General features: G+C 38.6%; 1 protein-coding gene across 1 annotated transcript in view; it reads left to right on the forward strand.

Annotated features, from left to right (window-relative positions):
• KIF6 (kinesin family member 6) overlaps window positions 1-16,118 on the forward strand; it is a 177,722-nt gene that overhangs the window by 107,197 nt on the left and 54,407 nt on the right. Inside the window, exon 16 of the mRNA XM_050893845.1 lies at window positions 8,548-8,650. Coding sequence (XP_050749802.1) covers window positions 8,548-8,650 — 103 coding nt within the window. The remainder of the gene's footprint in view (window positions 1-8,547; window positions 8,651-16,118) is intronic.

A 16,118-nucleotide genomic window follows, 5' to 3' on the forward strand; every position in this document is an offset into this window, starting at 1 on the left:
CTTAATTGCTAATTTTCAGCTGTGAAAAGGAATAAGCAACGAGATTGGTAAAGTTCATTCCTCTTGAATGTAAATAGATAGCAAATTTTAAAATTAATTCATCTAGGATGTTGACTGGCGAGAAGAGATAGCTTACCATGGAGTGTATCTCATGGTTTCTTCTCTCAACTCTCTACTTCAGCATACCCCATTCCCTTGGTGCTGGAGTTCCTGCTGGGGGAAAAAAAAAAAAGACCAATTTCTCATGGAGCGGCTCCTGCACTCCTGTAGTTTATAGCCTGAAATAGTAAGATAGTCCCAAGCTGGTACTAATTGATGGTGTACCCACTACAGACATTTTTTTCTTGTCTACCTAAGATGTAGTGCATACAGACTTCTACTTCAGAAAACCTCAGTATCTTAATAAAGAATAAAGCTAAAATGTAATATGAAATTAAAAATACAGTAAGTTTCCAAAACCAGATTGATGTTTATAACAAGTAATTTTTCCTCTGCTAAACTGCTCTGAAAATGAAATATGCCTCTTTTGTGGTTTATGGTGTTACCGGCAAGATTGGTGGTGGAGACGATTCTCCAGGCACCAAAAATACATGCAGATCTCTACAGATGTCCCTAACAAAAAACTTCACTTGCATTTGGCCCAAGCTGTCATGACTCCATTGATGTAGGCTGTCATTTGGTAGAGCTCTTAAAATATTCTTATCCCATCATGCAGAGTGATTTTTCTAAAATTGAGAAAGATATATGGAAAAGGAGAATTTAAATACTGTATCTGTCACTCAGAACAGCATAGAACATGTAAATGAGGCAAATTTTGTTGAGAGTATTCTTTTTTTAAACATGTTAGTCTAGTTGAAAAAGGCAGACAAGTTTTTGAACATAAAAGCTCTTTTTCAGGTCTAAAACAGAAGCGGCAAATGTTGCTACTGCAACATGGCAAATACATGAAGGGTGTCAAAACATATACATTTAATTTGCTATTACTCAATCTTAACTGAAATCTTCATCTTAAGCACAGTAGTCTAATTTAAAGTTGATAGGTGACTCAAGTGCCTAATGTATTGGCCCTTTCTTATATTTAGTAAAATTTTTACAACTGCATCAACTATTGAAGGGAACAGATTTAGATTCCTACAAAGAGAGGGAAATGCACAGTCTATTTCTAATAGCCAGTGTTTCATGTAAACTGCACAATGCAGTATAAGATATATGTGCTGTTTTATGAGAAGTTATCTGAAATGTGTGATTCTGGCATAAGCAAAAGTGAATCTTATTTATTTAGAAGTGGCAGCACTGTTGGGTGGGTCTCCTAAAGTTCTTGTGGGTTTGACTTCATATTTTCCTTTGTATCCACCCCCCAAGCTTCTGCCAAGCCTACCATGCTTCATTTCAGGCTCTCTCTTTGTACCTACTAATTAAGGACTTTCAATGTGTGTATGTATTATACAATCAAATATGATCTCAGAGGCATCTTTAAAGAAGTAAATGGTTGCAAATAGTAGCTGATTTTTTTTTTCTCTTTTGAGACATACAAGCTGTCATACACAAAATGTAAAATATTTGTGCAATAATATTGGTATCAGAACACGAGAAAAACTTGGTTGTATCAGTAGATACACTACTTCATTCCTCACTGCTGATATCTGCAAACATTTTGTTCATGTTAAGTAGCCTCTGACTGCACCCTTGGCTCCTCTGCTCCCACTTTGAATTTGATAACTCTGCTGCCCATTGGCTCTTTAAAGAAAATATAAAAGCATAACTAGGTAACATAAAAGTAGGCATGCTGTAAATCATTAATGCTAGTGCAGATAGTCTACAGCATCTTGAAAACATGCCATGTAATCTGAGAAATTATTAGAATCCATAACTAACAGAAACCGAATCAGACCAAAATGGTCCTGTTAACTGAGTCTAACACATCCTAGGAAAATATGTGCTCTATCAGGTGAAGGTGATGATGGTATATTAAGTTGCTATTAACAGTTTTCTTTCATCCCGTAATTCTCACTAGCATTGTGCTTTGTAATGTTTGACAGGTAAACAAACTAGTATACTAATTTTCCAGAAGAGGAAAATAAGGGAAAGAGATTTCGATAGTTTTAATCTTTTCACATTGAGATCACTGAAAGGTTTGACCTGGTATCAGACTTACCACATGTCAGCAAGGAGCCTAAAATTGCATTTCTGTCATCAGGCATTAAAGGTCAAGTGGCTTTTGTTGCAAAAGTAGAGCTATTAAAAACATACAGCTGGGTTAATATGAAAAATATTTTTCTTACCTGTACTGTTACCTGAGATTTCTTAAAATAATGAAACTGAAGAAAGTCAGCATGATTAAATTCAGCTATCATATCCCATTAGGAGTTTTGTTGTTGTTGTTCTGTGGTCTTGGACAATCTTAAAATAGTCAATATCATCTTGTTTTAAATTAAGTTTATACTTCATTTAACCTTTGTTTTTTAAATACAGTTCAATATTTGCCTTGCTACTCCTGCAGAGGAATATTAATTAATGTAAAAACCTACTCCTAATGGGATTCTTGTAAGTGGTTCGTTGTTGGGTTTTTTTGGAAGCATTCCAGTTAAACTTTATAAAAATTGACTTTTACAAAGTTGGCATTGTATGTAACATTTCATTTTTGTTCTTTCATTTTAGTAATCTTAAAGCAATCCCATTTTTAGTGATCACATATCCTCTAACAATATTCATTGCAGTAGAAATGGTACTTGTCTTTGATTTGTGTCCGACATACTCCTGTACAAGTTTGTACTTTGCTGTTAGGCATTTGCAGTGTTTAATTTCCTGGTGATTTCTGTTTATAAATTATTTCAACATATATGGAATAGTTTGTCTTGTCAATCAAATAATTTTATGTGGTTAAAATGATGCCTAGGTAAATGAACTATGCACCAATTAACTCAAGGGTTGCACAGTAGAAATTTTCACTTGTGGAGTGCAGTCCGACCAGCCTAGATCAATGTTCAGTACCACAATAAACATGCTCATAATCTCAAGAAACTGTTCGTTTTACCCTCTTCCTCACCTGTAAATAAACAAAGAAACTCCAGAGCCAGAGAAATTAAATTACGCCAGTGTTTTATTTAGTTCATTGAGTCTGAATATTCTGGTTTTCCTCTGAGGCTTTTAACTTTCCCAAAGACTATGTTTTGCAGTTCAACACTGCAGGGGCACCATGTGCAACCTTGGTTTATGTCTCTCCCATTTTTGAATTGCAGTCTAAGGAAGGTAGCCATATGTAATACACATGCTTTTCATGAAGAATTTAGCTGAGCTTTACAGTGGGGAAGTATTAGTTGTATATTGGTTTTGGGTTTGTTTTCCTATTTTTAAGTATTTATTCTTTGTTGATTCATTATTTCCAAGCTCTGTTACATCTACTTTTTTCCATTCTGAACAGATGGCTATGATATCTTGAGGGATCCTGGTAAACATGTAATGAATTATGCTTACATGCAAACACTTCTAATACCTTAGTTCTGTTACAAAGACTTACCAAATAATTTGTCTTTAGTTTCATTTGGAAGTGTCCACAGTTCCTTTGTTTGTATTTGACAATAAGTGGAAATACATAATAGCACGAACAGGTTGACAGTCTTCATAAGCATGAAGATTCACAATTCACACTAGCTGCCATCCTGAAATTCTTCAGACAACCCTCACTTGAATGAGAGCTTTCCTTGAGCCAGGGGGACTTTTTGCTCCTATTGATTTCAGTGAAAGAGTTGACAGTTCTTGTCTGATAGAGCACTTGGTAGGAATGGAAAGACAAAGTCTTCTACTGTGAAAATGTAGTTTCTGCAGAACAGATATGTGGGCAGATATGTGGACAGATGCCTTTCTCATCAGAATACATGGTCTGAACAGCTATGCCCAAGAGTTTGCTTTTGTTAACAGTCTTAATGTTCCTCCCTCAGAACAGCTCAACTTGCAACCTTAATTCTTCTCTCCTGGAGTTGTTTCCAATTCTTTTTGCAGGTTAAACTGGCAGCCTCCGGCATGAGGGCTGCTGGAACACCATTGGAGCTCTCATACCAGGACCAAAATCTGCTTGTAGGGTGGGGTTGGGAGGAGACACCGTGATTCTGCTTTCTGACAGAGAAGATATCAATTTCATGCTATTGTTTGTTTGACAGATTTTTCCAGACTTAACTGAAGAGCAATGTAAATGTTTTCTGTGGGTTTCACGCATTCAACTTTATGAAGGTCTTCTCCCTCTGAGCAATAAACCCTTTTTCAACAAACAAACCAAAAAAAAAGAAGGTGGCCAGACTCAGCACTCTGGAAGGGCCATTTCCAGTTTGAGCACTCTTGAAATCTTTATGAAAAAAACACTAAAATAAAGTCCTTAAAAATTTTCCACTATTTATAAACTAGGATGGCTAAAGCAAGCTGCAATGGGATTTGTGGGTGTTGGATACATTTAAAAATCGGTATGGTCATTTAAATATGTACAACTATGTTTGATCACTTGTGGCAAAAAAATAAGGTCTACGTTTATACACTTGCATGCTCTTACCTACTCAGATATAGTCCTTGAGTAATCCCAGTGGATACTATTTAACTTAAAAATAGCATTCAGCCCTATAATTTCTCTGCTGGCCCTTGAGCATCCAGTGCCACGCTATACCCTACAAGTTCCTTTAGCTTATTTTCCTAGTTAAAGTTTGTGAGGCACTAAACAGTTGTTGTTTAGGAAATAGCACTTGTATACGTAACAGCATAGAATAAATGATCTCTAAATTCGTTAGTGATAGAATAGGGTGCATAATATCTGCCAGGGGCTTTGCTGATATGCAGGCTTCTACCTTCTGTAGGTGTACAACTGAGTCTTGAAATTGCTTTGATCTTTTCATGTCACCTCAAAAAGTAATCGGCCACATCCAAAAGCCTTATTACATTTTTGCTTAGTGTATTTTGAGTTATTACTGATTTCAAGAGTTTAGCCCATTATCAATACTACAGCAAGCTTTCTGTTTCTTGGTCATTTCAGATCTTGTTGCTCTAGCTCAGAGCTTGTGAGCCGTCATTGTCATTCTGCTCTCTGACTTACCCAAGTTCAGTGGGACAGCTGTAATTTGCACGTTTTATGAGAGGAGCCTATTGAACTGAAACTTTTTGCTTAATGTGAAAGTTGGTGGAATGCACTGGATAGGAGTACAGATTGAAATCAAACCTTCAATGAGAACATTCTTAAACATTCAAATTCAGGATGTGGATCAAATCTGAATTTTCCCAGAATTTCAGCTGTTTGAATCTGCTGTAAATAATGATGGGTTTGCTGTAAATTTCACATTGTGAGTTGGGCATATTTGTGTTTTAATATTAAAGCCAATTTACACAACCTAACAGGTAAGTTATAATTAAAATTAAGTTGATACAAAATTTATCACTTTTTAATGCAACCCTGTCAACTGGGGTTTCGTGAATGTGATTGCAAGAAAATTTTATGCTTTTTCTGATGATCTGAATTATTTTTATGGTAATGATTATTCCAGTCCACATTGTAATGACTTGATGACATGTGTTTCCTGGTTCTCATCCTGTAGGATATGATGATTCTTCCTTAGATAAGAATTTTCAAATATTTATTTTGTAACACTATGCCATGGTATTAAAGAAGGAGAGGAGAAGTTGTTTGGCCTGTAAAAGAAATTTTTTTCTACAAGTCTAACAGTTTTAGCTGAACTGTTCAACTACCTTGCCAAAAATGCGTTACCGTCAATGGTTTCTGCTTTCAATTCTGCTTGTATTCATTTCATGTATATATTGCTATACATAGGTTTCAATTTACAGCTAGAGAAAAACAGAAATTCAATAGCACCTTGTTCTAAAAGAACATATAGCTTATTTGTTTGAAATAGGCCCAGGAGAAACAGCATGCCAATAATGTTGGTGCACCTTTGCACTTGGAGGCCATTTGAAAGAAGGTGAAGCTACTTTATGAAATTATAGATTATTTAAGGAAATGTAAACAACATGGTTGAAGATACAGCATCAACCATGGAGAAGGAATAATCTTCATTACTGAGCAGAATGAAAACACAGCCACTCCATCAAGCTTCCAATGTTTCTTGCAGTCTTTTACTAGTATTAACATTGCTGTATTCCCTTATTATCAACCTAAACGTCTCTGTCATTACCCACAGGCTGCAACATTCTTCTGTAGCTGTTTTATGCTCATATTATGCTGAGGTACAATCTTAATGGTCCTTTTTAAGCTCCTTTCCTTAGATACCATTTTCAGAATGTGATTGTTTACTACTTCATATATTTCTGTATTTTCTTAAAATGGACTGTATAAACGAGAAAATTTCCCCTTCCCAAGAGTTCTGGGGATCTATTTTTGTGTGCTTTGTTTGGCTGTACAAATCTGCTGCCTCTTAATGTAGTACTGGAAAATGATTATCAGATTACCTTTAATTTTGGTTGATGCATTTCTGCCAGGCAGAAGCAATAATCACTGTAATAGTTTTGTTTTCCAAACTTACTTCTACTGTTTTTACTTCTACTCTCAAAGGCGGCACATTGCCAGAAGGGTTAAATACTTTACATTGCAGTGTTACGTATGAATAAGGATTTTTCATTGTTTATTTTAGACTCAGCCATGAATTTCATCCAGGCTTTCTGTACTTAATACAAACTTTTTCTGCAACAAAAGCAATTCTAGAGGGTCAATTCAGGCTGCGTATTAAAGTTAGTGCTAGTGATGGGATGAATGTGCTATAAAATTCTGCTTGCAAAGCTGCCTGTTTTTCTTAAAGGCAAATATGAAACATGAACGTTATATTCTCAGGTCATCATCACTGAAAAATATATTTTCCTAAATCCTCTTGCTCCTTTGGATCACACAGCAGTAAAGACTGCATTGTATCTTTCTTTGATTTTCTTATTCAAAAAGGGTGGAGCATTTCTGCATGCTTTGCCATTCAAACATTCCTGGTGGTTCTATTTTCAAGTCAAAATTTTTGAATTAGTAACAGATGTGCTGATTCTTTTGACTGAAACAGAGGGCAAATTTTTCTACTATATTTTGAATAAAGTTTTTTAAACATTTTCTGATTATTGCACCCTGAGTGCTAGTTTTTGTTACCAGCCCTCACTGTAAACAGTATCTTACACCACAGAAATCTCACTGAAGTCAGTGGGGAGTAATCCTGATATTATAAGTATGATGAGGGGCAGCAGAACATATTTGGAGTGACTATAAAATGCAGCTTACAGAGCTAGACCCCAATGAGGTGTAGCATCCCGGTATTGCATATACCAACCTGTTTAGGTATGTTTTGTTAATGTATCATCCCCACTTACACCAAAATTGCAAAGCAGGTAGCCCAGAAAATAATTGTCGTACATGCATATGTATGTTATTGGTAATGCTGGTCCATTGGCACAAAACGTATAGAAAACTCTTGCACAGCAGAACTCCCAGGAAACCTTATAGTTCTTGTGCACAATGGATTTGGAGGTCTCGATAGCTCTGAAGCAGGAAGGAAGGCTTGTGGGTAGGACAGAAGAAAGATTCTAGAGGAAAAAAAAACCTAAGCAGAATCAAATTCCAATTTAAGGAATATCATTATGAGGTTTAATTTGCAATCATGAGGTTGAATTAGAGGTGGAGCTATTTTGCATTTTTCACACAGCTTGAGTGTAAGATTCCTCCCCCTTTCTGCTTCTGAACTATCTTCATTACTGTAATTTATTTAAGTGCAAGTCTCATCCTTTCTCTTTGCTTATTTATTGACATATATGTACTCATGATAACACAGATGCTGGTGTAATCTTTCATTCTCCCTAAGCCTTTGAAATTTTTTGTTAATGATAATACAGATGCGTGATTTCTTACTTGGATCTGTAGATCATCTAGCAATGAGAACTGATAAATAATACAGACTGTAATACTTTTCCGTAGTGATTTTTAAAAAGATTTGAAGGCCAAATAGGTCTTGGCCTTCTGGCGCACAAAAGGAAACAAACACCATGTTGAAAATGTAAAAGGCAGGAACCAACCATTTTTGTAGGTAGAATACCTGCTTCACTTAAAAGGGGATGAAAAACATTCACTAATACATAATTAAAAGAAGCCTGAATTTTTTTCTTCCAAGAATACTGAAAATATTCAAGGTATGTTTAGGGGCCAATATGAAACAGGGATGAAAGAAATACAGAAGCAAATTGCAGTTTGCTGTTGTGAAAATACCTCTGGCTCACACTTAAGAATATTTCACATATTTTAAATTTTCAAAGTTTGGTTTTACTTATGAACATTGTAAGTTGTCTTGAGAAATTATATAGCTCAAACATTCAGACTTCAGAGAAGTGAAGTGAAATGAAATTAATTTGTCAGATAAGAGAAATTTTTTGTCAAAAATGCTTTCCCATTGGTGGAACACTGAACTTAGTCTTCTGGATGCTTGAAGACCCCTGGGCTGACTTACTGTTTGTCTAAATACGAGTTAAATAAATGCAAAATGTCTGTCTTTTGATGACTCTGAAGTAGTTCCCTTTTTTTTTTCCTTGGGGCAGGAGGAAAGTTGCCACTTGGATGTCAGGAAGCTTTTGAAGTTTTCAAGAGGGACCATGCTGACAGTATAACCATTGAGGACAACAAACAGCTTCTAAAACAGAGGTGAGTGTCACAGCAAGATACAGCTGGAGGCAGACATCTGAGAGTTCATTATGAGTCCGGGTAGGAATGCGTAATTTTACACCAGACTTCCTAGGCTTCTATTGAGAACTTGGTACAGAAATTTTGCCTTTTCTTACTGGGGATGTGTCATATTCAGAAGGCACTGAGTGGTGACAGACTAGAAGTCTGGATAGAATATGAAAGTGGCATGAGGAATCTTAGTGCGTATTTCCTCTGGTTTCATTCATTTTATCTTCATAGCCATGTTGAAGCAATGTGGTAATGGCATTCATGATCGTGAATTATCTAGAGGAAGTAAGATCCATGTGACTGAATCAATTACTGCAATTTCCATTGTCAAAAATGCTTTACTGGCTTCAGCACTGAGTTGAACAGTAAGCTAGGAGATGTTTAACATATGCTCTTGTCTGTTGTTCCTAACTTGTTTGCCAAGTGATTTTAGCTTCTCTCTGCCAGTTTTGCACTCAAAAACAGAAATAATACTTCCCTCCTCCACATTTGTTGTTAATGCTGGCAAAACACTTCAAAATCTTACAGTGAAAATTGTGAGAATGGCAAAACATTGAAAACATGATTTTTCATAAAGCAGATTTTAAACATCTCACAAATTAAACCACCAACACTTGTCCATGTTGATTGGATAACAGTACTGTTTCAGTGTCAGTTTTTCAAGTGTTAACCCTCTTTGTACTGCAAGAGAAATACAAGGTTTTGAGATTGGAGATGCCAAAAGCAGATCTCTCAATCTACCCTTGTAACTAACATTTCCCCTAACAAGTTGGGTTTTTTTCTTTTTCCTTTTTTTTTTCTCCTGGGGTTTTCTCCTTCTCCAGGTTTCTCCTGCTTTCTTCATAACACAATTTTCCCACTTAATAGGCATGAAAGGCATTGTTTTCAGGGTCACTGAGTCTTATTTATTTCAGTGAAATTGAGGCAAGAAATGGTCTCCACATCTCTGTGACTTATTCAAGATCTTGCTATTTGTCACTTTTCTAAACTGGTTAACTTTCTACCTGGGTCTATAACTTAGCCACAGGGACACAAATTGCCAAGGTATTAGATGTATGTAAGAATTTATCCATGTAAATTGGATGTTTAGTAATGTCTTTCTTCTGATCAATATATCAGATGATGCCACATCACTGCATCATCACTGCATAAATGATTACACTGCAATCATTTCTGGTGTTGCTGTCTATTAAGCAGAACACTTCATGGTCACAGCAAGATAATGGGAGCAATACAGTTCTGAGCCATGCCCTGCATTTCCTCTAGTTAATCACATTTCTTCCATATTTTCTCTGTTATTACTATGAAGCAAACCAGTATTTCCTTCTGGTTTCAGAACATGTAATAGAGATGGGCAGAACCCACAAAGTTTGATGCCAGATTTGCTTTCCCTAAAGGACAAAGAGATTCAGACTAATGCCTTGGGTAACCCCTCTCTAATATGCATCAGCTGATTGCTGAGATCAGTGCTAATGTGAATGTCGATACCTTGGAGCAAGACAGTTTTCCCCTGCCATTTGCAGTCATTGTTAGCAAAGATGCCTATAGCTCCAAGTTTACCGAGTTCATTAGAATGGATTTATATCAAGTCCAGTCTGTAATTTGGAATGCAGCCTCTGAACTACCAGTTACACAAAAGCTCTGTTACCCAGCCAGTGTTTAAATTGCACAGGAAGAAGTGTGTGGACACCACATGCTTAAAGGTTACCATAACTTCCCTTTATATGTAGACCTCTCATGTTAATAATTTTGTTTATAGTTGCATAACCACTTCTGTCATACCACAAACAGTATTTGGTTCACAAATTACTTATTTTTAGCCATCTTATTTTTTCCTTTGGGTATTTTGGGTAGATTTTCTTGGCTTGCTAATTATTATAGAATCATAGAATCACAGAATAGTTTGGGTTGGAAGGGAACTTTAAAGGTCATCTAGTCCAGCCCCCTGCAATGAGCAGGAACATCTTCAACTAGATCAGGTTGCTCAGAGCCTCGTCCAGCCTGACCTTGAATGTTTCCAGGGATGGGCATCTACCACCTCTCTGGGCAACCTGTGCCAGTGTTTCACCACCCTCATTGTAAAAAATTTCTTCCTTATAGTTAGTCTAGATCTACCCTCTTTTATTTTAAAACCATTACCCCTTGTCCTATCGCAACAGGCCCTATGAAAGAGTCTGTCCCCATCTTTCTTATAAGCCCCCTTTAAGTATTGAAAGGCTGCAATAAGGTCTCCCCAGAGCCTTCTCTTCTCCAGGCTGAACAACCCCAACTCTCTCAGCCTTTCCTCATAGGAGAGGTGTTCCATCCTTCTGATCATTTTTGTGGCCCTCCTCTGGACCTGCTCCAACAGGTCCATGTCTTTCCTGGGCTGAGGGCTCCAGAGCTGGATGCAGTACTCCAGGTGGGGTCTCATGAGAGCAGAGTAGAGGGGGAGAATCACCTCCCTCAACCTGCTGGCCATGCTTCTTTTGATGCAGCCCAGGATACTGTTGGCCGCCTGGGCTGCGAGTGCACGTTGCCAGCTCATATCCAGTTTTTCATCCACCATTATCCCCAAGTCCTTCTCAGCAGGGCTGCTCTCAATCCCTTCATCGCCCAGCCTGTATTGATACAGAACTTGCCCTGACCCAGGTGCAGGACCTTGCACTTGGCCTTGTTGAACCTCATGAGGTTCACACAGACCCACTTCTTGAGCTTGTCCAGGTCCCTCTGGATGGCATCCCGTCCCTTGGACATGTCAACCACACCACTCAGCTTGGTGTCACCTGCAAACTTGCTGAGGGTGCATTCGATGCCACTATGTCATTGATGAAGATATTAAACAGTACTGGTCCCAATACGGACCCCTGAGGGACACCACTTGTCACCGATCACCATTTGGTCATTAAGCCATTGACCACTACCCTCTGGATGCGACCACCCAACCAGTTCCTCATCCACCAAACAGTCCACCCATCAAATCCATATCTCTCCCATTTAGAGAGAAGAATGCTGTGGGGGACCATGTCAAAGGCCTTACAGAAATCCAGACAGATGACATCTGTAGCTCTTCCCTTGTCCACTGATGTAGTCACTCCATCATAGATGGCCACTAGGTTGATCAGGCAGGAATTGCCCTTGGTGAAACCATGCTGGCTGTCTCAAATCAGCTCCCTGTCCTCCATGTGCCTTAGCATAGCTTCTAGAAGGATCTGTTCCATGATCTTCCCATGCACAGAGGTGAGGCTGACAGGTTGGTAGTTCCCAGGGTCCTCCTTTCTACCCTTTTTAAAAATGGGTGCAATGTTTCCCTTTTTCCAGTCACCAGGGAGTTCACCTGACTGCTATGACTTTTCAAATATTGTGGAGAGTGGCTTGGCAACTACATCAGCCAATTCCCTCAGGACTCTGGGATGCATCTCGTCAGGTCCCATAGACTCCTCCAGTCCCCGTCTTGTGGTCCATCCACTTGAGAGGTGTGGGAAGAGAGATTGCCAGTGAAGACTGAGGCAAAAAAGTTGTTGAGTACCTCAGCCTTCTCCTCGTTCATTGTTACCAGTTTGCCAGTCTTGCTCATCAGGGAGGGTACGCTTTCTTTGACCTTCCTTTTCAGGCTGACATACCTGTAAGAAGCCCTTCTTATTATTCTTTGCATCCCTTGCCAAGTTCAGCTCCAGCTGCACCTTGGCCTTCCTGATCCCATCCCTACACAACTGGGCAGCATCCCTATACTCTTCCCAGGATACCTGTCCCTGCTTCCACTGCCTGTGCATTTCCTTTTTGCCCTTTAGTTTGACCAGCAGGTCTCGACTCATCCATGCCGGTCTCTTGCCTTCCTTTCCAGATTTCTTACAACTGGGGGTCGAGAGCTCTTTTGTTCTATGGAAAGCGTCCTTAAAGATCTGCCAGCTCTGTTCTGCTCCCTTGTCCCTGAGGGCAGTTTCCCAGGGGGGTCCTATTGACTAACTCCTTGAAGAGCTGGAATTTTGCTTTCCTAAAATTCAGGGTCCTGACTTTACTCTTTGCCTGACCCATATCCCTCAGGACTGCGAACTCCACCAGTGCATCATCACTGCACCCCAAGCTGCCTCCAGTCTTGACATCATCGATTAGCTCACTTGTGTTGGTGACCAACAGGTCCAGTATCACATCCCCTCTGGTAGGACTGTCTATTACCTGGCTTAAGAAGTTATCCTCAATGCATTCCAGGAGTCTCCTGGATTGCCTATAGCTCGCCATGCTACTTTTCCAGCTGATGTCGGGGTGGTTGAAGTCCCCCAGCAGGATAAGAGCCTGTGAGCATGATGCCTGCTGTAGCTGGAGTAAGGAGGCTTCATCAATAGGCCCCCTTGATCGGGCGGCCTGTAGTAGACACCACCACAAGGTTCCCTTTGTTGCCTCAGTCTCTGATTCTTACCCATAAGCTTTCAACCTGCTCATGGCTATTCTTCAGAGACAGTTCTTCACACTCTATCCATTTCTTGATGTAGAGAGCAACGTCTCTGCCCCTCCTTCCTCACCTGTCCCTTCTGAACAGCCTGTAGCCGCCAATAGCTGCACTCCAGTCATGGGATTCATCCCACCGAGTTTCAGTAATGGCAACTAGGTCATAGCTTTCTAGCAGCATGGTGGCTTCCAACTCCTCCTATTTGTTGACCAATTTGTTGACCAATGCTGCGTGCATTGGTGTAGAGGCACTTCAGCTGGGCTGTCGGCCGTGTCACCTTCTTAGAGGAACACTCCTTAATTCCTTTGAGGTATTTCACTGGTGTTTCCCTGTTGGCTCCTATTACCTCAGGACCCCCTGGCTCATCTCCATAAGACTTCGAGTGTGCATTATATCATTCTTATATTAATTGAATGGTGAACTGTCAGTGAGCCTAGCTGGAAGTTTGACTGTGAAGGTCGCAACTGTTGCTTCGGCTGTGAAATTATTTGTATAGATGTGAATAGACATAGTCATACATATACAATATACGTATTTTTTTTTCTGTAACTACCTGTGTATAAACAATCAAATGTAATTGGTTGATTAAATCAAATACTGAAAAGCACTTGTTTAAAAAAAAATATATAAAAGAAATACTGGTTTTGACATAAAACTTTTTACCTACTACTTCAGAGCTCTTTACAGGGGCAGTAGCTCAGTACTGTAACTCAGTACCATCTCTGGATTTAAAAAGTGGGGAAGCTTATTATAGTTAAGGATAATTTCTCTCTGAAGCTCATTTACTGACTGTTCAAGTGAAAGACAATAGATTCAAGCTATCCTATTAGGACAGTTGCCTATGGGAAGTGGCTTTGCTCCATAGAAAAGGTGATCTTCTACAGCTTAGTTTGCAGTTAATACAAAGCAATTCTTTTTCATTTTTCTTCTGTATGTTAAAAACTGCTGCCCTGCTTAAAAAAATCTGTGTTTATGCCCAGACAGAATCAGATTTCTGCAATATGGTCTTCTTATACTTGACTTCCAGAGAACTTAATAATATCCTGTTTCTCAATGCAACCATGTTCTCTTAGCATTGTTTCTCTGAGGAGAAAAAAGCATCTCATTTTCTGGTGAAATATACTACCAAGAAATATTCCCAGCTGAGCTACTCCAATGTAATACTACATACAGCACAAAGCTTTTAAATCCCATCCTGGTCAATATTTCCAGTAGTAAAACTCTACTGAGCTTACAGATGTGATGTAAATCAAGTTTCCATTTTGTTGTTCTCCATTAATTTTTTCCACTTTCTTCTTTCCTTGCTTTCTGTGTTTCAACTGGTTAGCAGTTAACTTGTTTTTTCAGTACCTATGGATGAGTTTCATGGAAAAGATGAGTTTCACTTAGGTCACTTGTAATTTCTAATAATTAAACACGAGTGAATGTTCATTTAATTCGCTAAATGTCTCCGTTCTCTCATTAGACAGCCTCTGAGTTTGTCCTGGTTTACATTATGAGTCAGAGATTTGTTTTTCAAAATGTTTATTTTTTAATTACTGGCATTTGCATTCAAAGAGTGAAATCTTTGCAAAAACACTTGTTCCACTAAAATTAATGGCTAAATTCACTTTGGGGTTGCATCGTGGAATATTTATCTTGTAGGTAGTAGAAGCCATGATTTGGCAACTTCAGCCTTCCTATGGAGCGGTCTCCATGTAGGATACACATGAACTCTTTTCAGATAACAATATAATTGTTCACTCATCACTATTCGTAGCAATATCACCTTTATTCTAGATAATATCACCTTTTTATTAGAGGAGTATCAGAAATAGCCTTTTCCCTTTCACTATTAGAGTCAAATCTTATGTCTTTATCTGGTGTATTTTGTTTGACTATGATACATATTCACAGATGGTATTTGTTGGACTGTCATAAATTAATGCCAAATTTCAGTTTATGTTATTGTACCAGTTTATAAACTGTGATGTTTGAGAAACAGATGCATGGCCCATTCAACTATTGGCAGTAACCTATGAATAAGGGCTGCATAGATAGCGGGCTTCAACTTGTCCAGCTAAATCTCTCTGTGAACATGAATCAGAGTCAATAGTCAACAGGAGATTTGCCTCAGGAATTACTAAGTAATTGATGAACTTAGTATTTGGCTCATGGGAGCTGAAGGAAAGAAAGAGAGAGGTACTTTGGGGTGTTTCCCTTTGATCTTTACACAATCTTCAAGGCCTGCTTGGGTGCTCTAAGTCAACACCAGTGGAAAAAGCTTGTATAAAAGTCTCACAGATGCTTCAAATGCTTCTGCCTTCTTTATGTAAGAAACAGTAAGTGCTGAGGAACCTTCCAGTTTCAACCATTTAGCCTTGTTGAATTCAGCCTTGAAAGCAAATGTTCGTGAGCAGATACGAATGCAGGCACTTGAAATTCTAACTTGTTCCAGTTTTACAGGGAAATGGACTAATTAGGAAGGGGCAATTTTCCAAGCCCCGCCTCCCCAGGGGAAAGTCGTATTTCTTGACTCTGTTTTGCCATTATTTGAGTTAATATTTGACAGACAGGAATACGATTTGTAGATTTCCTCAGTTACTTTGGCTAGACCAAGACTCTTCCAGATTAGCTGAAGGCTTGCTGAACAATTAAGTATTACAGTTCTGCCTCCACATTCAGCAGGGTTCAACTTGTACACATCTAAGTGACAATTCAGAATTTCATGTTAAGCCTAATGTCCTACAACAAATGTCACAATGCAGCAAATCATTCTTCTACACTTTAAACTATTACTATTTAGACTATTACAATGGATATTTCCTTGAACAAGCCTCAGTTCTCTCAGAGACTCTTCAGACTTTGCCCTTGTACGTTGAGTTGACTGTCGTCATTTTTACAGCAGAATATACTTGGCATTTGAAAGCCTGATATGTATGCCATTTGTCCTAAACAGTTTTATATAGTACTGAGCTAAATAAGTGTAAGAGAGTAATTATGACAGCAACTGCTGTAAAAGATCAGAAAATT

Source organism: Gymnogyps californianus, chromosome 3, assembly GCF_018139145.2.
Source record: "Gymnogyps californianus isolate 813 chromosome 3, ASM1813914v2, whole genome shotgun sequence".
In the NCBI taxonomy this organism is placed as follows: Eukaryota; Metazoa; Chordata; class Aves; order Accipitriformes; family Cathartidae; genus Gymnogyps; species Gymnogyps californianus.